The sequence below is a fragment of the Gymnodraco acuticeps genome, unplaced genomic scaffold, assembly GCF_902827175.1.
Source record: "Gymnodraco acuticeps unplaced genomic scaffold, fGymAcu1.1, whole genome shotgun sequence".
NCBI lineage: Eukaryota > Metazoa > Chordata > Actinopteri > Perciformes > Bathydraconidae > Gymnodraco > Gymnodraco acuticeps.
This window is the reverse complement of record NW_022990238.1, coordinates 2681486-2705996: the sequence shown is the minus strand read 5'-3', so window position 1 is coordinate 2705996 and position 24511 is coordinate 2681486. Positions and strand designations below refer to the sequence as shown.

Genomic DNA, 24511 nt, shown 5'->3' with positions numbered 1-24511 from the left:
TTATTTTGTCATACATTTCTGGGATAAGTCTGGCAATAGTCTATCTTTTTCCAAAAATATTATTTAACTCGCAAATAAGTAGCCTGTTGTCTGATATAACTTATCCCAATGTGCTGTAGAGATGCAATGTTGTCGAAAGGCTATTATCTCTCCAATTACAATTTGTCTTGTTCTTTCAAAGCACACCACATCTGACATTATCTCAGCCAGCTAATTTGCAAATATCACTGCTACACTTTTCTTTTTTTTCATAATTGCCATTCACATCCCTCCATCTGAGCAGAGAACAGATGTCTCTGCTTTGGAGCTCTGTCGTCTCTTAGTCCACAACACTCCATATCAGCGCCTAATTAGCATCCTGAGAGTCAATCATGACTCATTAGCTGCCATCAGACCTGAACACCAGGACAGGCTTGTATGTAAACTGTGGACAAATAGCGAGCAGATCAGTGTGTGAGGGGGTGGATGTTGTGGTTTTTCGCACTGATGTTGATGCATGACGCCTCAGTGTGTGACTCTGTGTTTCTGTCTCACCAGGCTGATGCCACTCATGAGAGGGTGGTGAAGAGAGAAGATGGTGAGAGGCTGGCAAAGGTGAATTATAGTGAATCCTTTGTTATTTTCCAACTGCATTTGAATGGATGATTTAATTTCTATGGCATATGAGAAGATTAGGAATATTAAAGAAAGCTGGGATTATCCAGAGATCATTTATTTCTGCTCTGAGGAAAAGGAACAACCTGCAAACCAATAGGATAGATACAAGCTCTGGTCAGGGTCACAAACGACCTGTTGATGGCGGCTGACACTGGATCCCCATCGCTCCTCATCCTCCTGGATCTGACTGCAGCATTCGACACTGTCGACCATAACATCCTCCTTCAGCGCCTCAAACACACCATCGGACTTTCTGACTCCGCCCTGAGCTGGTTCCAGTCCTACCTGTCTGGAAGAACAGAGTACGGCCCAATCCCAAACCGCCCCCTACACACTACCCCTCCGTTCGCGCGGAGGGGCCGCCATATTAAGTGGTGTTCCAAACCAACGAGTGTGAAGCGGTGTGGAGAGGGTGTGGGCTATCAAGCCCTCAAACAGCGAGTCTGCATCGGTACTAACTTGAGACCGGTCTCTACCTGACCGGTCTCCACGCTGTGTGTGTCCGTCAGGAAACAAGCTGTTAACAAGCAGTTCCAGCAAACATCCACTGATAACAACCTCATGATAACCTCATATGTTTTAATTTAGGATCATACCTGTGTTTAGTCTAGAAAAAGGTAAACATGTGCATTTTATTATAAAGTTGTGTATATTTACAGACTGTTGCAAAAACTAAGAAGCTTATAAACATCAGGTTTAAAACTAAAAGAGCTTTACAAAAAAGTAACACAATGAAAGATGTTTGGAGTTTTATTTGAGTTATTAATTTACATTTTTTTGTCAGAGATGCTGATTTGAAACCGTTGTTACATACAGTTACGGCATTTCCTGTTTCTGCCGGAGAGAGGGGAGTTTGTCCCAAAGCTTGCCGCTGTATTTATACCCTTAACCCTTAATGGAGGGAACTTCATTCAGCTGTGTTCACTATTCGGAGTTCACTATTCGGAGGGGTAGGGTCGAGGGGGTGATTTGGGATTGGGCCTCCGTCTCCTTGGGAGGTGTGAGGTCCCAGACACACCCTGTCACCTGTGGTGTCCCTCAAGGGTCGGTCCTCGGGCCCACTCTGTTCACCCTGTACACTCTGCCCCTTGGCCGTGTCATCAGCAAGCATGGAATATCATTCCATTGCTACGCTGATGACACGCAGCTATATATAAAGACAGACCCTATCCCACATGCTTCCTCACCGTCACCATCATCATCACCGTTCCCATCAACATCCCTTAACACCTGCATTGAGGAGATAAAAGCTTGGATGTAACAAAACTTCTTGCAGCTTAATAGCTCCAAAACAGAAGCTGTTTTAGTTGGCACACCAAACCAGGTCCAGTCATCCCCCATAACCCACATTACCTTTTCTGGCCAAAACATACCGCTCTCCACAGCAGTTACCAACCTGGGTGTAAGATTTGACAGACATCTGACCTTTGACACCCACATCAAACACTTGTGCAAAACCTCCTTCTACCTCAGGAACATTGCAAAACTCCGTCCCACACTGTCAGATGCTGAACAACTGGTCCATGCCTTCGTCTCCTCAAGACTCGATTACTGCAACGCTCTCCTCATCGGGACTCCTAGCGGGAGCCTTCAGAAGCTCCAATACGTACAGAACAGTGCCGCTAGGATCCTGATGAGGGTGAGAAAATACAACCACATCACACCCGTTCTTCATTCTCTCCACTGGCTTCCTGTCTCATTCAGGATCGAATACAAGATCGCACTACTGACCCATCAATGCATCCACGGGAACACTTCTCCATACCTGAAGGAACTCCTCACATCACAAACCTCCACACACAACCTCCGCTCCACAACCAACCATCAGCTTCGCCCCCGAGGACCAAACTCTGCACAATGGGGGATCGGCTTTCTGTGCAGCTGCTCCTCACCTGTGGAATTCCCTCCCAGACCACCTGAGGACTCCACAGACCACTGACGCCTTTTTTATTATGCCTCCTGTAGCACCTTGGGGTTGCTGTTAGCAATGAAAGGTGCTTTACAAATCATGTATTATTATACATCAACGAAAGACACCTCAGATCTATATTATTATCATTATTCTGCCGTGTGTCATTTTCTATCATAGTTGTAAGACCTTCTGCAGAAGATGTATTCATCATGCCAAATACAAGCACAAAGCACTAAAACCAGAAGCAAATATTTCCTTTCATCCATCTCCATGACTGTTGCTTCACTGCATGCACACAGAACAAATGGCAGACAGCCAAGATATTCCCCCAAGAAGTGGGAGCATCAAGTGCCACAAAGTAACTTCAGACTCAGACTGGAAGGTAAGGAGGAACATCAGTTATCATCGCTGTGGGCTGAGAAAAATTCCCCTTCAGTGGGAAAGCACGGAGACATATTTATCATATCTATGCTGGACTTACCCAAAGTAAACTAGTTCGCTGTTGTGCTGCAAAAGTTCTGTTGTAAACTTTTTTAACAGTCTTCATTTCAAAGAAAAAGAAAATGGAGTATCAGTGAAGCAGGAGCCTTTAAAAGTGTTTAATAATCTTACATATTTTTGGGTCTTCTAAACTCGATTCACCAATAACTGTCAGTGCTTTCACTCTGCAGGAGTTCGGAGTTCCCTTCATGGAGACCAGCGCCAGGTCAGGTCTCAATGTAGAGCTGGCCTTCAACGGTGTGGCGAAGTGAGTATCGTTCTCTGTACGAGTGTTGTGGATCGGTCTGATTAAGACACGTTTCTTCATTTTAAGATGAAGATGATCTAACTGCACAATACTGTCATTAAGGAATATACAAATGTGATTGATGTGAATGTAAAAAATGTTTTAATTCAAAACTTGCTAACTTTTCTACTCCAGACTTGAGTTATTGACTCAACTAGAAAAAAATATATCTGTTAAACCCTTTAAAATGTCAAAAATCCAGAATGTATGAATATTTAAATGGAGGTTTAGTTGAACTGCTTGACTACTTCACTCTAATTCTCATGTATATGCCATGCATTTTATATACTTATCTAAAAAACAATACATGATAGAACTGTTGTAACATCCATAACATTCATCTGCTACTTAGTAATTATTTATCTAATATATCATTCCAATAGCTTGCATATAGACTCTTATTTCACTACTTCACTTTTTTTAAACTATTTTTCTTTTTGTATTTACTTTTTAATATTTACTTGCACTATATTTGTCTGTTTTTCTATATTATTGTGTTGCACTGTTGGAGAAGCCTGTGATTTAAGATTTTCATCGACATAACTACTCTGCAGCTATGTTCGTATGACAAATAAAGAACCTTGAAACGTTGTGCTTCCATAACACTTTCCTACATTCGTTTTTTGAGAAACGTAAGACACAAAATGATACTTTGCAGTGTTTACGTTGGCTGCATTTTGTTTAAACTCACCTTTTAAATCTCTTTTTGTCTCAGGGAGCTGAAGCACCGCTCTATAAAGGATCCCATTGAGAAGTTTAAGCTCCAGGAGTATGTAAACAAGGAGATGAAGACCACCGGATGCTGCAGGTCTTAAAGCCTGCCCTCATCATCCTCTGGATCTGAGAGAGTGTGTGTTTATGTGTGAGGATCACTCGTGTTCGTACTCTAGGTTTTCCTATCTGGCCTGATCTGAGATAAGAGTCGGCTCCAGTAATACATCTTTTTGCCCTTTATTTTTCTCCACTCTCAAATCGCCCTCCATCTGTTGTTCTGCACTCCTCTCACTGCCCTATTCTGTTTTGTCTGTCCTGCTTTTCCTCAATCATCTCCATCCTGCAGCTGTGAAAGTAGCCCCGTAGTGTGGTGTGCAAAAGATAGATACAAACCCTGCACAACTCCATTATTAACATGTTAATGGACATTTCCTGCCGTAACTGTAGCTGCATGACATTTTTAACGCAGAATCAGGCACCACCCTTTAGGTTTAATTGTAAAGGGATTTAAAACTGTTTACAATATACCTTGTTCTGTAATGCTATTTATTTCTCACATCCATTTAAAATGTTACAATGCTATTTCTGGTTGAATGTTCTCTTCTTGAAGAGCGTGTGGATGAATGTTAATATAAAAGATGTATTTTGATGTGTTTGGTCCATGGTCTAGTGTTAATTTCAGTTAATAAACAAGTTCCTTGGAGCCAGTTTAGCTCACCAGCATAACCTCAATCTAAGCATTTCCATGATTCAGCTGTGGATATAGGGAAACATGTCTTACTTTTAATCATGTATATTGCTATTCTGTATACAAAGATATGATGTACAGAAGAGCATCGTGAGCCACATTAAAGTATTTTATTAGATTTGAATTCATGCTAGATTCAAAAATGAAATATACAGTTAGTTTAAACAAGCATTCAGAAACAAGGCAGTGCATGGGTCAAAGAACCTTAAACATGTTTGGTATATTTTCAACATTCGAGGATCAATGTTGAGTCTTGAAAAGCTCTAATACAACCTTTCTTCTAAATTAATATTTATGCTTTAGTTATTAAATTGTTTAAATCTTACAAACACGATGTGAAACATTTTCTTTTCATAACTGTGGAAAATAGCACTTTAGATCGTAGATAAGAGTGTGTGCAATTGTTGGGGGTATATTGGGGAAATTAAGACCTACATTATTGTGTACGACACACAGATGTGTATATTTCTCTTGTTTTATTAGTAGTCAGTGTGCAAACATTAGTAGGCAGCTTTTTTCCATTCATGAATATATAAATGGGTAGTTAGTGCCATGTTTTCTGAAATGTCCGGCGAGTACGTTTTCTTATAATCTGTTAACAGGATTAAACTGTTCTTTGTAAAAGAAGCATAGGCCTCTTTTTGTACAGCTTGCTTTGGTAGATTTCACTTTATGTCTAGAAACTGGTTATCTCTGTACAGTATACTGCACTTTTTCATATTTCTTGAATCTTGATGTTCAGAGTAATGTATTATTGGTTCCACTACTTTTTAATGTGCACCTTCTTTCCTGTAACTGAAAGTTAACTACAATAAAACACAGGGAATGTGGCTTTTATCCTTAACAGTGACCCCATTTCAGTTTTACTCACAACTTCGCAGTGCAGAACATGAGTTGTAAAACGCTGTGTGGTGGAGAATAAAGTGTTGGTGACGCTTAAGCAGGGCACTCGTATTATATAAAGGCGATGCTGCCCCATCGCAATACTGCGCAAAAGCATCTGCACACCTCTCTTTTGTGCATTTAGTCCTGGACTAGTACAAGTCCCTCAAGTTTTGGGTGGGGGTCATAGTAAGTGTAAAGCTTGTCCTTTGTCTCCCTCTACTGGATAAATAATCATATCACTTAAGTCAATACTTGAAAAGGATCACAATATGTACTGGTTTACAAAGGGAATTCAATTCTTAAATGTGATTGGGAAAAAATCAATGCAGTTAATATTTAGCTGCATGAATATATATAAAATAAAGCAAACCTGCAATGCTTGGCACTTATTAACATATAGCAGATGTATATTAAAAGCTGCACATAGCAAATCAGACAATTACAAAAATAAATACATTGAGAATTAAATATTGTACCCCTACATGAAAACAAATGAGTATATACAGACCATGTTTGTATTGTTCCTGATTTACAGAATCTTTGCAGTTTGTCAGATAATCTCTGAGTTTGCATATAACTGGCCAGAAGGGTTCTGTTTGTACATTTGGTTGAAATGCAAGGCTTCTTCAGTTGTATTAAACATCAAAGTATTTTAAGTATTCATACTTGGAACATAGAAAAACTTATTTTGACATCTGAGCAGCAACAATTCTGATTGCTTCAAGCAATCTTTTGCACTTTAAGGTCAAGATGACTGACCTCTTTCACGTATATACTGTAAGTCACATAACAGATGAGGGAGTTAGGAGTGATTGAGCAGGATGGTACAGTGAAGGAGTCACTGTGGGAATGCCAACGGTCTCACCTTCAGGTCTTTTTCTTTGTCACACTTAAGTCTTTATGAAGACTTCAATAATGAGACTAAAAACATATCTCAGGCCCTTCTCTTCCGCCAGATCCACTCCCTGCACCAACATGTCTTCAAACACTACGACAGTCATGGTTTGTGCTTAAAGTAAGCCTCCACTGCAGAGAGAATATAAACAAATATATATCAGACTCCAACAATGAGGGAAAAAGAGCTAAGTAACGATTTAACTTAGTTGGCTGTTTAACCCACCTGCGTACTCCTGAGGCTGCATCGGTCTGTTGATAACCGTCTGAAATGCAGCGATCCAGTCTTTCTGATCTTCTTCAGTCTCACACGCACAGAGAAACTTCCTGTCTGGGGTTACTATGGTGATTCCAAACTGCCAATGGTAGCCCTGGATATTCGGGGGGAGGCCCGGGAGCACGGAGTAGCTGTTTTCCCTACTGCCAATGAACACCTCGCCTCGCGCATAGGCATCCTGGCAGAGGAGTGAGGAACACAGGGTTTAATAATCTTGAATTAAGCAAAAAAAACTGATTTGTAGTTTTCACTATGGGGCGCTAAAGCCAAAAGCTAGATTTATCTTAGATAGATCTAATAGGAAAATGAATATCTAATACGATTTTGAAAACATTTTCCCTTTAAACAGACTAATACACAGTTGGAAAAAGGAACACAGCACTATCTGCTGGTCACATACACATAAAGGGGTTTATTAATGCAAACAGTTTTGATACCAGTGGGTCTTTGAAGTACATGAGCCTCCTGTCGTCCATCGTGAACCATCTCTTCTTGAAGCCCTCTGTGTGCTGTGGGACAAACATGGCATTAGCTCAATTCAATCAGCAAATGTATAACTTTGCTTTTATACTTTGCAAGACACTGTTATAGGTTTAGCATATTTCTCTAACCTATACATCATTTGTAAAAAGAGTATTCCATTAACAGAAAACTGCATTACCTTTGGACCGGTCTTCTCCATGTAACCTTCCTTTATGTAGTTCCTTGTTAGCTTTTGCAACAACTAGACAAACAAAAAAGTGAATAAGTAATCAATGAGTGTGAGTGTATGTATGCAGGGCCTAAGCCAGATTCCCAGAAATAGTGTGACAAAACGTTTTTATTTAACTATTATTTATAATTGAACTACTAAGTATTTATGTTGTTTTTATTTCTCCCAGTCCGTCAATCAAATTAGCATTACTTGTCATTTTTAAATCGGAGAAAGTAATGCAAAAAAGGTATTCTCAGCCTGAATTGTATGTATGTGTAGATGTACTGTACTCACCTCAGATTTGGAAGCTCCTGGAAAAGCCACCTCCAGGTAGTGATACCTGGCAGCTCTAATGGCGTTGAACCAGTCCACCATTTCCTTCAAGAAAGGACATCAGGACTTTTAGTGACAGACTCTTACTGAAGAATATTCTCCTCAGTCACAAAGTCTGCACTGATAATCCATAAATACCCCAGCAATACATTAGGCACACATTACAAGACAAAATAGCTTTTTCCAAATGGCATTTTTAAAGCCAAGGGAGATGTGCTCCATTTGAAAGAGACCAGCATATTGTCGCAATTGTATTTATTGTGCTTTATGAGTTTTTGGAAGCCTTTAGCAATTAAGGATGAATAGTTATTATTTAAATAAACTTCTAATACACAGCCTTGTAATGACAAACCATTTCCACTAGAGGGACTCTTATACCTTTTCCTACAAACACTCCTGCTCTTTTCTTCACCCACCAAAAAAACCCAAACAGCATCACTGCCCCTCACCTTTCCATCCTCCTGGTAGATGAAGATATTCCTAGTGCTGTTGTCCTTCAAATATGTTATCTGCAGGCCGTTGTTAACGCCGATTTTTGTTGGCTGGAAAGTGGCATTCACAGTGTTGATCTTCAATATCGCTTTGGGCTCTCTGGCCTACAGAGAGGAAAAACATTGTTAGAATTATATGAATAGAATAGAAAAGAATGGAGATCACTGCATATCTTCAGAGAGTGACTTATTTTGAACAACGGCAGATTTAAACATTCCTCGTCAAATCAAATACAGATTTAGTAAAAAAAATAGACAGTGTTATAAAACACTCACATCATGCTTGTTGAAATACTTCAAAACACCTTCCCGTTCTGACAGAATAAATTTCCGGCTGAGGAACTGTCCGTTGTCTCTGCCTCGTTTCCATAGAAACCCCTCTCTGTAGCCTGCCACAAGGGTCCCGTCACAGTGACAGAGAGGATGAATACAGAGACAGCACAGAGGGAAAACACATTTTAGACAAAACATTCCACAAATCTAAGATAAGAATTCACACGAGAGAAAATCCAAAATGGATTAATATAAAGGGAAAATGAAGCTACTGTATGACAGACTCTGCTGAAAATTAAGCCAAATGAATGCTTACATGTTGGTCGTTATAAACAAATGTGCCTTGAAACTGTATGTAATGTTTCATTGCGCAGCAGTTTCCATTTGAGAGTGTAAGAGATCTTTAAGCAGGTCATTCTATACATGAAACTGATCCGGAAACAATAGAGACCGCTGAAAGCTTCTACGTTACAAAGACCTGTCATATTGTTTGTGCACTTTAGCTTTTGTGGTCAACATTCTCAGCAGTTCGGCAGTGGTGAGAGGAAACTCCTCTGTGTCATAAATAATTCAGCTTTAACTAGTAGAACATTACTGAAAGAAACTTGACACAAATGCCGTCCCCCACACACGCACACACATACACACAAACACACACGCACACACACACAAACACACACACATATCTTGTTGGCTCTGTTCTTGACAGTGGCCTCTCTGTGCCCAATATCCAGCAGCCAACAGAAATAAATGCATCGTCATTGCTCTATGTTCAACGGCCAATATAGACCCACAAACTTACTTGCACAAATCAACTACATGGCAATACTCAACAAAATTATTTTTACTCTAAATATCTGAGAAATGGATTTGAATTACTATAATAAAGTGACTCTTTATTTAGGGTTTCCAGATTAAATAAACAAGACGTGTTTGCACAGCTAAGGAACCTAGAGACTAGACATTGCTCATTAGCTGGTATTATCTAAAAAAGAATATTGCAAACTACTTAAATATTTGTATTGTTATTTCTATTATTTTATTTGTAGCAAGATACTTTTACCACTTTTTAGCATATTCTATTATCATTTTCATTTGATTTAATTTGAGAGCCCATAAGTTTCAGTTCCAGCTTGACTGAGGGTGGCGTCTATAATCAGAAATATAAAAATAACCCCCTGTGATACAGTAGAAACAACCTATAAAAGTATTTCCCCGGAGCTGTACAAGAGAAGTATTTGTGCTACAAAAGTGCAATGCAATGACACGCAAAGAACAGAGATGTCTTTAGAGAGACTTGCCAGTACGGTGCCACTCTCCTTTGTGAAATACAACTGATAACTTCCGATCCCTTTGGCCCTTCATTGCTTCTTGTACAGTAATAAAGTAGTCATGATGTGGGAAGCACACAGCAGTAAACTTCTGGTTGATAAATGGCTTCATCAATTATTTATTAATCTAGAAGTGTTGCTCCTCCGCAGAGAGGAGGAGGGTCAGAATGTGGAGAGGAGAACAAGAGAATTAATTCACTGTTACAACAGGGAGTTAAATATGTGTAGACACTTGGGAGAGTATGGCACGTTTTGGACCAGAGTGTATGTCTTTCTCCAGGTTTATACATATCGGGGCTCTTCTTCCCTGGCATAAAATCTAGAAGTAATGATATATAGAACATTTGTACACAAAAGAGGCCATTCTCCCTTCGTGGCAGAGACACAGAGCCACATGCTCCTCAGCCTCTGCACAGCACAACATAGGAGGCCATTGACAAAGAGGCAGAGACACAGTGGGAGAGTTAGACAGTCATGAGACTCAGATATGATCTTTTATACCTTAAAGTCAGGTTTTGACTTTCCTCGTTTTCCCCGTTCAGCTCACAGTGAACTGAAATGACCTAATGATGTTTGGCCTGAGGAGGTTGCCCAATTGTAACTGTGTTACAACATTTGTGTGACACTAACACTGTGGCTCTAAAAAAGACAAAATCCTTTCGGGGCGGGTGTGGAGAAACATGTTGTTAAGCAGTAGGTGACGTGAGATAGAACCATAGAGTGCATGTACATCAGAGGCGGCTCTGGTGTACATGCACTCTATGGTTATATCTCACATCACCTACTGCTTAACAACCTGGTCACATGCCTGTACAACCACTCTTAAACCCCTGGAATCATTATACAAACAAACACTTAAAATAGTAGATAAGAAATCAGTTCATTCTCATCATTGCCCAATAGTCACAAAATACAACTTGTTGAGCTGGGGAAATGTAATTAGATATGCAAATGCTTGCCTCATGTACAACATAATACACGGCCTTACCTCACCTCCACTCAGACATTTTATCACCATACGCACATCTGTAACTAGGTCAACAAGAGCTGCAACAAGAGGAGACTGTGTTGTTCCACTAAGGAAGAGTTAATTCAGCCAATCTTCATTTTCTTTTAAAGCTGCACAACAGTGGAACCCAATCCCAGTAACGATTAGAGAACAAAACACCTGCAGTTTATTCAAATCTCATTTAAAAACATGGTGGAAAATCAGCTCTGTCAACACTGACACGATGTGCACTTTACAACGCTCTGTTTGTACACATGTGCCTTGACCTGTTGCTATCTGTCTGCTTTGTGAATATGTATTTTTGTTTTGTTTTTATATATGCTTTTATTATAATATAAGCATCTATGTTGAATGTTGTTTTACTGATTGTATTTGACTTTCAACATCTGTCCAGGGACTGCAGATGAAAAATAGCCTGTTGGCTAACTCTGGCGCATTTACAGAAATGTTAATCAATGTGCACTGTCCCTGTCAAAAAAAATAAAAATAAAAATGTCCTCCACATGTTCAACCGAAGAATGGCCACAACCCATGTCTTCAATAAGGTTAACTGACTCTATGTTGCACAACTTCCTGTTTCCGGCACACAAAAGGAACAAAGGGAAGCACCCAATAAAACCTGATAGAAGGCGTATTTGATGACTATCTTTATCAGGAAAAACATAACACATTACAGACATGTCTCACTATAATGACAGCACCCAGTTACTACACTTTTGAACCCTAGTGAGTTTACTTCTGACTAAATATATCGGAAGTTGCATTCAAGAACTGTGTGTTCTTTTTCATTCAGTGCTAGAATTTAAATCCCCCTAATATAAACATGTAATTAATGTTTTATTTTGCAAGCAGATGTAGGTGTTTATAAATGTATTGATCTTTGTCGTTTCCATACATCTGCTACAACATAGAAATCATCTACCAATCACAAATTGCCTTACCTTTTGAGTTAAGTTTAGTTGAAACAGATAACCATCCCCTTACAACTGCATTATAATGTGTCATTACCAATTGTTCAAAATGGTTGGTGTTCGACATCTGTTTTAAACTTGCCGTCAAACACTGGAAAAACAACTGATGAGTATTTGTTTCTTTTAGCTGAGTAATATTTCCACTACTTTAACTCACTTAACATGGATGTAGTCAAAGGTCTTGAACATGGACACAGCTACAAGATTCCAGAAACTCAGGAGATAGAGACGGCATAATCTTTGCCAGTCACTTTGCGGGGGGCATCCATTATTGATTAGCTGAGTCTGAAACGCAGACAGGTTGGGGCCACTGTCTCTCTTTAATGAGGCTGCAATGTGCGATAAACCAAAAAACATTTGTCATTTGTGACACAGCAGTCGCACAGACACATGATTCAGCACAAAATATTAAGATACGGGTTCAATAATACACATTTAGTGAGGATATCAATGAAAAAATCATTTCACACAGTTAACCGTGAGAAAAGGGTGACACATATTCAAGTAGGCATTCATAGAGGTCGGTGTGGATAAGAAAAGATCGCATGTAAAGCAGAATAAAAAGGAGTATGTGAGGAGCTGATGTTGGACAGCAGTGTTCTTCCCTTATTGACTAACTCTAATTGTGTAATTGTCAGTTGATAAGAAATGTATGATGCAGTTTTCCCTGCTGAGGATTCATTCCATGCTGAATAAGTGGTTGTGTGTGAGACACAAACAATTACTTGTTTTCCTGAGTAAGCATAAGTATAATGTGCAGGGCCGGCCCTTGGCATAGGCAGTATAGGTGAATGCTAAGGGCGCATCCATCCATGGGGGGGTGCCGAAAATTGGGAGGAAGAAAACAAAAAAGTAATGATATTTAATAATAAAACAATTTCCCAATTTGGGATCAATAAAGTACATCTTATCATCTTATCTTAACAGAACTACGCCTACCTTGCGTACAGCGCCCATAAACTATGGCGCCCCCCCGTAGTCAGGTAAGTTGAAGTGCCCCGGGGGGATTTTCTGAACTGACACTTGACCTGCCGTGACTCGAGGGGGAAAAAATATGCTAACTACCTGACGATAATACGATAATTAGCCATCACCATGTCGAAACTAATAAAGATATCCGGTGCCCAGGGAAGAAAGAAAAGAAAAGAGGAGGAGGAGGAATAACGGGAGAAGACAAAGGTACAGTAACGTTAATGTGATAATAATAATAATAATAATAATAATAATAATAACTTTATTTGTATAGCACCTTTCATACAGGGGATTGAAGTTCGTAGTTTACAAAGGCTGCATCACCGATCTTCTCATGACTCTTTCTGGTGACCTCTAAAAGACCTGCATCTGATGATCGCAATGTTCTGGTGGGTTTATTAGAGTCAGCAATGTAGCTGGGTCCTTGTCCATTTAGAGCTTTGTATGTGAGGAGAAGCACCTTAAAATCAATTCTAAAAATTACAGGAAGCCAGTGTAGACTAGCTAAGACAGGACTAATGTGTTCCCTCCTTTTGGTATTATTTAGTAGACTAGCTGCAGAGTTTTGAATGAGCTGGAGTCTTTCAATACTTTTCTAGGGGAGACCAGTGAATAGTGCATTTCAGTAGTCTAGTCGGCTAGATATAAAAGCATGAATTAGCTTCTCTACATCATTTTGATTTATGAATGGTCGTACCTTCGCTATGTTTCTGAGAAGAAAGAAAGCTTTGTTTAAATGGTATACTCTCTGATGATGTCGCCGAGCGGTAACATATAGAGAGAAAAGAGTAATGGACCTAAACAGCTCCCCTGTAGCAGCTTTCATGTGATGATTAATCAAAAGTCAATTGAATTGTAGTTACCATTGATGGAACAGTGTTAACTTGCTAGCTTACTTTTAGACGATAACAAGGTTGTCTGTTTGCTAATCCATAGTTCTATTTAGAGTTAACGTCAATTACTCCCATCTTAACCCATAAGGACCCACCGTGTCATGGGTGTCACATGAACTTGAAATGTTCTGGAAAGTTCCTTATACAGCTTTAGCCTTGTTTTTATCTCATGAAATCCCCAAGTGACACACACTGAACAGTCTGGTGGGTCCTGGTGCAGGACATTTGATTTTGTGTTCCCATAACAACATGTCCAAGATGTCCATGTGCCAGGCTAACACATGTGACAGAACTAGCTACATTTCAAAAGCTTTTTTTTTGTTGCTAAAGGTAAAATTCAAGCCATTTAAGAAATAAAATGCTTACATAACATGTCCTTTATTACATTTAACCTGTTGTGGAAACATTTATTGATCAAATTGATATGAAACAAATTAGATAAATATCTCATTTGGGACTTTAACCCTAAACATTCACAGTAAACCCAAAGTGACATATATGCACAATTAGAAATATTATTATTATCTGCACAGTTAATTTAGCTTATTCAATTATATTGAGTTAATATGTTCTTATTCTTCAATTCAAAGAATGTTCAAACTAATTTAAACCAAAAAATCCTCCTCATTAATTGGACCTATCATGCTATATTTGAATAATATATTGTAGGGCCATACCTATATAAGGTATATTTATACGTTTTCTTTTTCAAAATACCAAGCAGATCATGCCATGCCTCATTTCGCTCTATTATGCTTCCCCCCATGTGCTGCAGCTGACCACGCCCCCCTGCAAAGGAGGGGGCCGAGTTACGAGCAGCGTCATGTTACCATGCTGTTACCATGCCACGGCAACCTCTCATTCCCCTGATTGGTGGAGAGTTGGCCATATAGGCGGAGCTCCTCGTCACTGACATCAGACTCTTTTCAAATCTGTATCAGTCTGTATCAGATCCGTTAAAGCCCCGTTTTTAGAGATTTTGGGTATGGAGGAAAAGAGAGAGGGTTGTGTTTTCTGACACTTGGTGAGTTCCCTGACACACCGGGGACACATATTCATGTATAAAAGACGTACAAAGGTGCATTTTGCATGACAGGTCCCCTTTAAGTTAACAATAAGAGTTATTTTACCATTAAAGCCCAATGTGACATATATGTCACATTTCAGATATTTGACACTAGGGGGGGTTTCTTGTCAGAAATGTGTTCTCGGTGGTCTATTTAGTCTAAATTATGTTCCCCTTAATTTCCCCAAAAGTAGAAATGGGTCCGGGTTCTTATGGGTTAAATTCCATACCTTAGCCTTTATCATTAATATGCTATATTACACTGCACTTAACTGCTTCTTTGCCATCTGGTTGGATGCTAAAGCTGAATCTACAGGTGCATCTAAAAAAATACTATATCATAGAACTTATTTTCTGTAATTTAATTTAAAAAAATGAAACATTCATATATTCTAGATTCATTATGCATAAAGTGAAATATTTCTTTCTCTTTTGTTTTAATTGTGGGGGGCGCCAGCTAAAATCTTGCCTAGGGCAGCCAATTGGTCATGGCCGGCCTGTGCTCATAACAGCAGAGATGTATTCCTACCTGCTGAGTAAGGCTCCTGCCTCTTCACACACTGGAACTCCTTCCTCTCGTACTTGGCTCGGATCCACTGTTCCCGCAGGAGCCTGCACAACAGTTGGAGTTAGACACTCAGCTACGTTTGATGTTTACTCCATGCTAAAATGAATCTGTTGGAAACGTCTCATTAACTTCCATGGAAGGCTTTGAGCAATTTCATGCATGCTTTGATCAGAATCAGTGTCAATACATGGCTCATCACCTTGTAATCATCACTTGGGCCTCATGCCATCTATCATGATAAATTAATCTTAACTGTTCATGTTCCCTTAATAATAATCCTTCACATTTATAAAGCATGCAACACCTTGGATGGGAATGCAGCTTCATTATTCTTCTGAACAAGACACCACATAATGTCACCATACTTAATCATCATGCATCATGATATTTAATGTAATAGATGGTTTCCCAAAATGCTCAAAGCTCTTTGCAGAAAATGTATCTACATTTTACTCTCGTCTTTGTCCAATCACCCGTTTCCTTACATTAAACAATAATCTTTCATAAACACATTGCAGGTCTCTTCTAGTTTTAAGTTGTTGCATATTAATATTTTCAGGACAGTTAAAAAAAAACCTTGACCGAATTGTACTTCCTGATAAAAACTATTCTTATCACCGAGTAGTTTTTGCATGTTAGCCTGGCAACGATAACCACTTTTTGCCCTACTTTTAGTGAATGCATCTTTCTGCAGAACAATAGCTGCAGGCTTTTAGATGTTATCAGAAACATTTGACTGTGTCTTCGCAACAAAAACCACAATATATAATCAGCCAAGGTTTGCAATGCTGTTAATCGCTGTTAACACACACTCCTATAGCTGCTCAAATTCTGGACAAAGGATAAGACCTGGTTTGCTTTCCGATAATCCAAAAATCAGCTCCTAAATTCTAACCCTATCTCCTATTCCTTGACCTCTGAGTGAAACGTCACGGGGTTAAGGGATAGTGGATAGGAGAATTCAAAAGGATTTAGGAGAAGAGACTGCGGTACTTAGAGAATCCGACTGCACTTTCACTATCCGACGTGTTTATGATGCGCCAGCGGACGTCATGAATGTGCGTCTGCTGCTGTGGGGAAACTATGGAAACTATAGTTTTCTATACAGCGGACTACAACATGGATGTTCAATAAGAACGAGGGACTACTGTAAACTCATCTAGAGACTCTGCACCGTGCTCTGATGCTGTTGCTTTATGCTTTATGAACGTGGACAACAGAGAAACATATTCTTCATGACCAAAGTTGGAATTGAAATAAAAAAGGAAAGTGAAACGTATGCTCGTCACCCTCTCCCTCCGGTCCACATTAATACAAATGATCCCAATACGTATGATTGTATGAACTATTAAAAGATCTTAAAATAAATACAAATGTATTTCAATAGTCCATTTAGCTTAGGAACCTTCCTAACCAAGTGAAATGACCCGGAAGTCCCTCAGTGGCAGCCATGATAAGTGCCGTTCCAATTCTGCCATCACAACAGTCACGGAAACAACCGATTATGACCGAGAAATGATATCATGAAAGTTACGGTTCTTATTAAGCATTTTAAAACGTATGTGGTAAGTTGCCAAAGTGCTTTTTTCTGAACGTTCATCAGTATTATAATCAAAAAGAGAAATATGAACGTTAGTTTTTACTGAAATGATCAAATAAAGTCAACATCTCACAGTCTTTACTGAGCTGTGTGGGGTTTGTTCAACTTTTAAAAGATGTTTGAATGGTGATATACACAGTGATAGATGTTAAGGACTAACGTTTATAATAAATACATTTGTATTGATTTTAAGATATTTTCATACAATCATACGTATTGGGATCATTTGTATTAATGTGGACCGGAGGGAGAGGGTGATGAGCATAAGTTTCACTTTCCTTTTTTATTACAATTCCAACTTTGGTCATGAAGAATATGTTTCTCTGTTGTCCACGTTCATAAAGCATAAAGCAACAGCATCAGAGCACGGTGCAGAGTCTCTAGATGAGTTTACAGTAGTCCCTCGTTCTTATTAAACATCCATGTTGTAGTCCGCTATAGAAAACTGTAGTTTCCATAGTTTCCCCACAGCAGCAGACGCACATTAATGACGTCCGCTGGCGCATCATAAACACGTCGGATAGTGAAAGTGCATTCGGATTCTCGAAAGTACCGCAGTCTCTTCTCCTAAGTCCTTTTGAATTCTCCTATCCACTATCCCTTAACCCCGTGACGTTTCACTCAGAGGTCAAGGAATAGGAGATAGGGTTAGAATTTAGGAGCTGATTTTTGGATTATCGGAACGCAACCCAGCCCAGAATCAGACGTTAAGAAAAGGGTGGAGGAAGACACATCACTCACGTGCAGTCTTTGTGTGTAGGGGTGTAGTAGAAGGCAGGGACTATCTTTTCATACTTGGCCTTGGCTGCATTGTTACCCACAGACTCCATAAACTGCAGAGGCAAGGAAGAGAAACATCTGATGTTTGTAAGAGATATCTGTGTGTAATCGTGTATTGTCTGTGTCTCAATGGCCATGAGAGTGTGTATGTGTATTTAGCTGATGTGGAGCGGTCGCACACACAAAACACACACACACAAAAACACACACATAATGAGGTGATTGCAGCTCAGTGTTTGTGTGGCTGCTTCATGCCCAGAGGGAGACGGAGCTGCTGCCATGGCTGCTTCTTCTTTTGTGTCTCTGTATTCATCACAGAGAACACTGCTCAGCATGCATAAGCATGCAGCTAGGAGACTAACGATCACACAAACACACAGATCAGGGGAGAAAGACGAAGAAAGGAGCACACAGAGAGAAAGAGCCAATGATGAAACACACCACAAACATGTTGATGCACACCGCACTGGAAAGCAGCATACCACAATTCATCTGGATAGGATGTATGTAAGTTTAAAAACTAAAAACATTCTTTTCACCTTTTTCTTGATTAATTTAAAGTACTTATGTGTTCTTAAAGTCTGAGAGTCCTAGGATTCAGAACACACACACACACACACACACACACACACACACACACACACACACACACACAAAGATATTGGTTGTTGCTGCCAGCTGCTGGCTCATGCCTTTCAGCCGGGCTGAATTGAGTCTGATGACTTGTCTTATTCTTCTAAGCAGGGATGCAGGGGCTCTCTGCGAGGCAGGGATGCAGGGGCTCTCTGCGAGGCAGGCATAGAGGCCAATGGCTACAGATGTTCGCTCAAGCCGAGCTAACCAAGGCAGGTATTCTCTTGTAGAACACAGAGCTTCACCTTCACAGCACACACAGGTCCTTACCTCCGCCTCAGAGGAGCTCCAGGGATCCAGAAGAACAGATTTCACCTTGCTGATCTGAGCAATGTTTTTATGAAGGCCGGAGCAGCTGAGACACATAAACACTCCCAGGGTGTAGGACGCCCACTCCGGATCTGAAAAACATCATAAAGACATAAGTAGATTCACAAAAAAAAAAACAGCAATAGCTCAATAACAATGTCTTGCACACGGCTGCAAAGCCCTCCACTTTAAAATATAATTAACTGTAGTTTGCCATATATTGTCATATTTGTATTGTCCTAAATGATTCGTTTTTTAGCTTTTATGGTTCTTTGTATAGTTACATTTAAATTTGGTGTAAATACTTTTCTTTAGTATTCTTTCTTTTAATGCTAAACAGTGTCTTAAAAATACTTATTTTTCATTATCCTTATATATTGTTTTTTTTGGTTACTATTAAAACTTATTTTTCTTAGATTGTTTATGTTCTTACCGCCAGATACCAAAGCAAATTCCTTGTAGGCCTATGTGTAAACGTGCTGAGTCATGAACTGACAGACACTGATGGCTTCACTATATCTCAAGCATATCGACCAAAGTAAAGAAAACACAACCAAAACCGTGGTGGAGTTCAGTTTGATGATCAGAACTTGTATTTAGGTTTGTGTGAGAGCAGGCAGTTTTTTCCTTTCCATTTTTCAGGGTGGGGGCAGTAGTGAGAGAGGTACTGTTTCATGTTTCTTCTGCACCCCATTTACTACATCTGCTTGCAGGGGTGCCCAACCAGTCGATCGCGATCGACCGGTCGATCGCGAGGAGATTCCCAGTCGATCGCGAGATGTGCCTAAAAATAGAACAACAACATTCTGTTTTATCGTTAATGTCCTGTAACATACATTTCCTGTGCCAGAATAATGCACTTGAACGCATCAAAGCTTTGTGATTGGCCGGCGTGACCCCATGTGTCGGGGCGTGGCTGGTGGGCAGTGCACTAGTTAGCTGACGTTGTCCGTGTCAACTCAACAGGAGTGACAGTCCGCACACACACAAGACCGCAATTACGGCAGAAGCAAAAAAGCCCAAAATATATCATTTTCACTCCGAGTGGTGTGGTGTTATTGTATATGTGTGTGTGTTAGCCAATAGGAGTGAAGCCTTACGGGCACGGTTCATTGACGTCATAGGCAGACGACATGTTATGGTAACGGAGCATGTGAGCTAGGAGTGTTCTAGCATGTGGGCTACCAATAAAGAGACACGTAATTGTGACAGTTGAACTCACGTGTATTATTGAATAACACGACAAGTGGGAGGATGATTATTATTGTATCTATTCCAATTCAAAGTCCATCTGTCTCATCTGCAATGCGAGCGTGGCTTTATCGAAGAAGGGTAATTTAGGAGCGGCATTTCAAAACAGTGCACAAACGCTACGAGACGGAATTCCCTCCTAATTCTACCCTACGCTCCCAAAAGGGGAGGGGCCTGAAAGGACAGCTAAATGCACAGCAGTCCATTTTCACCAGGCCCAACAACAAGAGCAAGGCTGCTACCAGAGCATCTTATCGTGTCAGTCACGTTCTTGCGAAACACATGAAGTCTTTCAAAGACGGCGAAGTTGTGAAAGAAGCATTCCTGGAGGCTGCTGACGCGCTTTTGGGGGACAGTAAAAATAACAGTAGCATTTCAACAGGTTTTTGATATAATAAAAACTCAAGTTAGATACCGTTATTAATCAGCTGTAAGTTTTAGTTTGTTTGAACTTATTCATTATAATTATTGTACGAAATGGTATAAGAATGCAAACATTCAGATCTGTTCTGTTTAAATTGATTATAGGCTATTATCAATTCAGTTAAGAAACTAGTGTTGCTTGCATCCTATTTTAAAGGCATTTCTTTTTATACTCTACTAAAATGCAACAAAAAAAGGGTTTGATTCTATTAATTGTGTCTTTTTTATTGCACTTTGTCAGCAGATTCCTGTGTAGCTTCAGTTCTGAGTTGTCTTATTAGTAAGCCTAATTTATACTTTTGTAGCAACACTTTTTTATATAATGGCAAAGAAAGGGTTCAGAGTCTTTTCTTTTTGTCCTGTGTCATATGTGGCAGCACTGTTCAATGTTTCTTGTAAACATCACCCACTGTATGTGACGTGTGAATAAACTCCAACTCTGTATCAACAACACTGTTGTGTAACTTCAGTTAAATACTTGTATGTGTGTAGATTAGAAAGAGGTAAGATAAAGGATGTGCAGTATTTTATGAAGTATTAATCGTACAAAGGTCAGCTTTATACAAGTAGAAGTGTGTATTTACCTGGTATTAGGCTGTCAGTAATGGCTACGCCTCTCTATTTGGACTGGTAGATCTCGGCAGACTGGCAACTTTAAAAGTAGCTCTCGGTTCAAAAAAGGTTGGGCGAGAGTTGATGAACTATCTTCAAAAACCTTGTGAGTAAGACACATTTACATATCTATACTATGAATACATAGAGTAGATCAAACCTTTATATGCATGTGTGTATCAACGTTGTTAAACTACATTGTTGCCGTTGAGGAAAAACAGATTTTTCAATACATAACACTAACATTTCCTACAAAGCACAATTATTGAAACTGACACTCAAGTAGCAAAACTTGGGCCCAGGTCTTCAAAACTATGAGCACATTGTTAGCCTCACTATTTAAAATATTATACACAAACATACACACACACACTTCTCTATTTAACACAGACATATTGTTATTTATGTGTCTTGAAATAACTTGTGTTGTGATTTAGCACTTTGTAAATTAAAATGGCATGACTTTTGAAATATTATTTTGGTGCTTTCGGATTTATGCACTTTAAAAATGCAAAAGATGAGGGTGCCTGTCTTTTTTTTTTATTATCTTTATGAAATATAAGAATTTAAGAATGTATTCTAATATTCTGGTCCAAAGAGAATCTGATGTTATGATCCTTGCTCTTACCATAAAGTTCCAAATATGTTTTCTTCAAATGATTGTATAGATTTGAACCAAGTGTTTCTTTTGCAAAATATATCTGGGGGTGTTTTGCTACTTGTCTAGGTTTTTCTGTCAATTGCATAATAGTGTTTTGTCAAAAGGAGTCCCTTTTTTCAAATACTGCTCAAGCAATCGTAAAAAAACAATGACATGACATGCATGCATTTACAATACAGCTACTTTATTTTGATTATTAAAAATTCACAGGCAAAAATTCTGTAAATCAAATAAAGTGACTAGTATGTGCAACATGCCATTTGCACTTACAAAATGTTCACAAGTTACATTCACACGTTTTTGCTTACTGTGTATGAGTCACTGCCACCTTCAACACCTATACCTAAAAACACCTGTGATGAAGACTTCTGAAATGAAATACACTGTTTCATATAAACGGTTTATTTAATTAATTTCAGAAGTCTTTTGTTTCAGCACTCATGATATGTTTGCCATATTCTCAAGATGTTTCATTGAAAGCAAATGTGTGTGTGTGCACAGCATCTGTATATTTTCCGAATCATTAGTCACATGATGCAAGGTGAGATTACAGTTTCCGTAATGGTTATGTTGAAACTCAGCCAGAGTTTGTATCAGTGTGCCGCAGCTCTTTAACCTCTCTAAAGAACACACATTTCAAAAATAGCACAAGAGCAAAAAAACTGTTACTTCCTTGTGCATAATCACAAAGCTGCACACATGTAAACTGTGCCTCTGCACACAAGAGACAAGAGGCTGATGTGTAGCTAGCCCCTCCCATCTTCTCTGCATTATGTGGGCCTGCTGTGGTTGAGCCCGGTTAACAGAGAAGTCACTCTCCAATAAACCAGGATGCACAAACTAGCCAAGGAATGGAAGAGATATGTCAAGTCCACAAAGTGCATGAAGAACCTGGAAATCACTCGATAAACCAATCATAAGAGGAAAATATTCTGCTACTATTTTGAGAAATATATATGTAATGGTAGTGTTTTTCAAGAAAAATAAAATGAAGAATTTACAAAAATGAGCTTGCTGCATTCACAAAATTACGTTTTCTATACGAATAGTTGGAAAAGTAATAGTCGTTTAATGGATAATATAAATACTTTATTCAATTGAGTTAATCTGACACCTTTTTAACCCGAAGCAACACCAAGTGAAGATTAACAATTAAACAAACTAGACTTTTGTGACTCTCTCAGGCTATAGATGTTTCAGAAACCACGCCCGTTTGCCTCTGTTTTTCTTGTATGCCCATGTACTTAACTGCAGATGTGATAAGTGAAACCAAGGTGTGACAATCAGGGTGTGAAACTACAAGTGCACATGCAATAGAAAATCCATACCATTTGAACACACATACTATAGATCTACAAGTCTTTTATATTAACATCCATATACTAAATACAATATTTAATCGCTATCTCCATAAGAACCTTTCCAAATTCGTTGCTCACATATGAGGACATTCGTTATGTCAACTGTCATGTATTTCATAACCATGCCTTTCCTAGGCTACAGGTCAGAGAAGAGAAACTTAAGGACCTTGTGAGAAAGTACAAGATACACCGTAAGAAATGCTGGTTTAAAGTTAACTATTTGTAGCTTGTAAAACCCCACTGGAATAACAATGAAGTAGGACATTCATAAAGGCTACTATACGGGTGGGAAGTAACTAAATACATTTACTCAAGTGCTGTAGTTAAGTACAATTTTGAGATACTTGTGCTTTACTTGAGTATTTCCATTGTATGCTACTTTGTACTTCTACTCCACTACAATTCAGAGGTCAATCTTGTACTTTAACTCCACTACATTTATGTTATACCTTTAGTTACTTTGCAGATTTTGATTAATAATGTGAAATATAATCAACACTTAAATAAGACTTTAATTACACCTGGAGTCAAATCACAAGCTAACCTGCAGTATACAAAGTCATTCAAACTAGCTGCACCTTTACCAGCTTTAATAACACTTTAATGCATCAATAATTATAATCAAAACATATCATATATTACTCTGAAATGGACCAATCTGCATAATAAGTACTTTTACTTTGGTACTTTAAGTATATTTTTGATACTAATTGTACTTTTAATAGAGTATCCTTTGAATGCAGGACTTTTATTGTAACAGAGTATTCCTACACTCTGGTAGCCTACTACTTTTACTCACCTCTGACCATATAATATAAAAAGATGTGTTTTCACGTCAGTTTGTCATCATCTGTCAGTGACTGTCCTCCAGCCTACCTGCAGCTCCACAGTCGGCACAGTTTCCATTCCCAGGTTTTTCCAAAAGCTGCTTCACACGCTCCCTGATCTTGTGTTGATCCGAAGCCATGCTGTTCACGATTCTGCCGAGACGCCTGCACAGCGGCTGAAAACCTCAAACTGTCTTGCATCGAAAGTAAAATGTTCGCCCGTGGTAGCGATGGAGGTAGAAGTAACGCGCTTAAATAACTTACAACAAGGCTGTCATTTTTAGGCGGAGGGTGAAAGAATAATGGGGCTGTTCAGTGTTGACGCTATGAAACCAAGCCCAGATAGACGCAACAATAAATGCATTTAGGTTGTATGTTTCTTTCTACGGAGTGAGACCTCCAGCGGTCATTGTTATTGTATGAAACGCTCTCACGATACGCCTCAACAGTGATGGCCTGTTTACCTCCTCCTTCAATCACAGTGAAGTTAGTTTTATGTTGGATATCTGGCAGCGAAAGGTCGGTTAGCTGCTCACATAGAAATAAAAGATAGACTAAATTAAATTCCCCCCCAAAAAA

General features: G+C 39.1%; 2 protein-coding genes across 6 annotated transcripts in view; one reads left to right on the top strand and one right to left on the bottom strand.

Annotated features, from left to right (window-relative positions):
• The window catches only part of LOC117548470 (ras-related protein Rab-26-like), a 53555-nt gene extending 47893 nt beyond the window's left edge, over window positions 1-5662 (top strand). For both annotated transcript variants that reach the window (XM_034219789.1, XM_034219788.1), the window contains 3 exons: window positions 538-594; window positions 3241-3317; window positions 4072-5662. In XM_034219789.1, the coding sequence (XP_034075680.1) occupies window positions 538-594; window positions 3241-3317; window positions 4072-4171 (234 nt within the window). In that variant the 3' untranslated portion in view covers window positions 4172-5662. The remainder of the gene's footprint in view (window positions 1-537; window positions 595-3240; window positions 3318-4071) is intronic.
• Window positions 4914-24323, bottom strand: LOC117548468 (arf-GAP with dual PH domain-containing protein 1-like). Of its 4 annotated transcripts, none has more exons than XM_034219782.1 (11): window positions 23982-24323; window positions 18759-18889; window positions 17817-17908; window positions 15438-15519; window positions 8669-8797; window positions 8351-8497; window positions 7863-7946; window positions 7536-7598; window positions 7312-7383; window positions 6824-7052; window positions 4914-6729 (listed from the first exon to the last, which is right to left on the bottom strand). In XM_034219782.1, exons 1-11 carry the CDS (start codon window positions 24070-24072, stop codon window positions 6701-6703), a joined length of 1149 nt encoding a protein of 382 aa, XP_034075673.1. In that variant the 5' UTR covers window positions 24073-24323; the 3' UTR covers window positions 4914-6700. The 4 variants fall into 4 exon arrangements, with proteins under 4 accessions (XP_034075673.1, XP_034075674.1, XP_034075675.1 ...); XM_034219783.1 differs by having other exon boundaries at window positions 8669-8781; window positions 15437-15519; window positions 23982-24320; XM_034219784.1 differs by having other exon boundaries at window positions 23905-24315.
• Between the last annotated feature and the right edge of the window lie 188 nt (window positions 24324-24511).

Coding starts and splice junctions, on each gene's coding strand:
- LOC117548468 (XM_034219782.1), bottom strand. CDS start 24,072: ATGGCTTCGGATCAACACAAGATCAGGGAGCGTGTGAAGCAGCTTTTG. Junction 15,520..17,816: donor CCTACACACAAAGACTGCAC/GTGAGTGATGTG, acceptor ACTGTTGTGCAG/GCTCCTGCGGGAACAGTGGA. Junction 6,730..6,823: donor GCAGCCTCAGGAGTACGCAG/GTGGGTTAAACA, acceptor TTCTCTCTGCAG/TGGAGGCTTACTTTAAGCAC.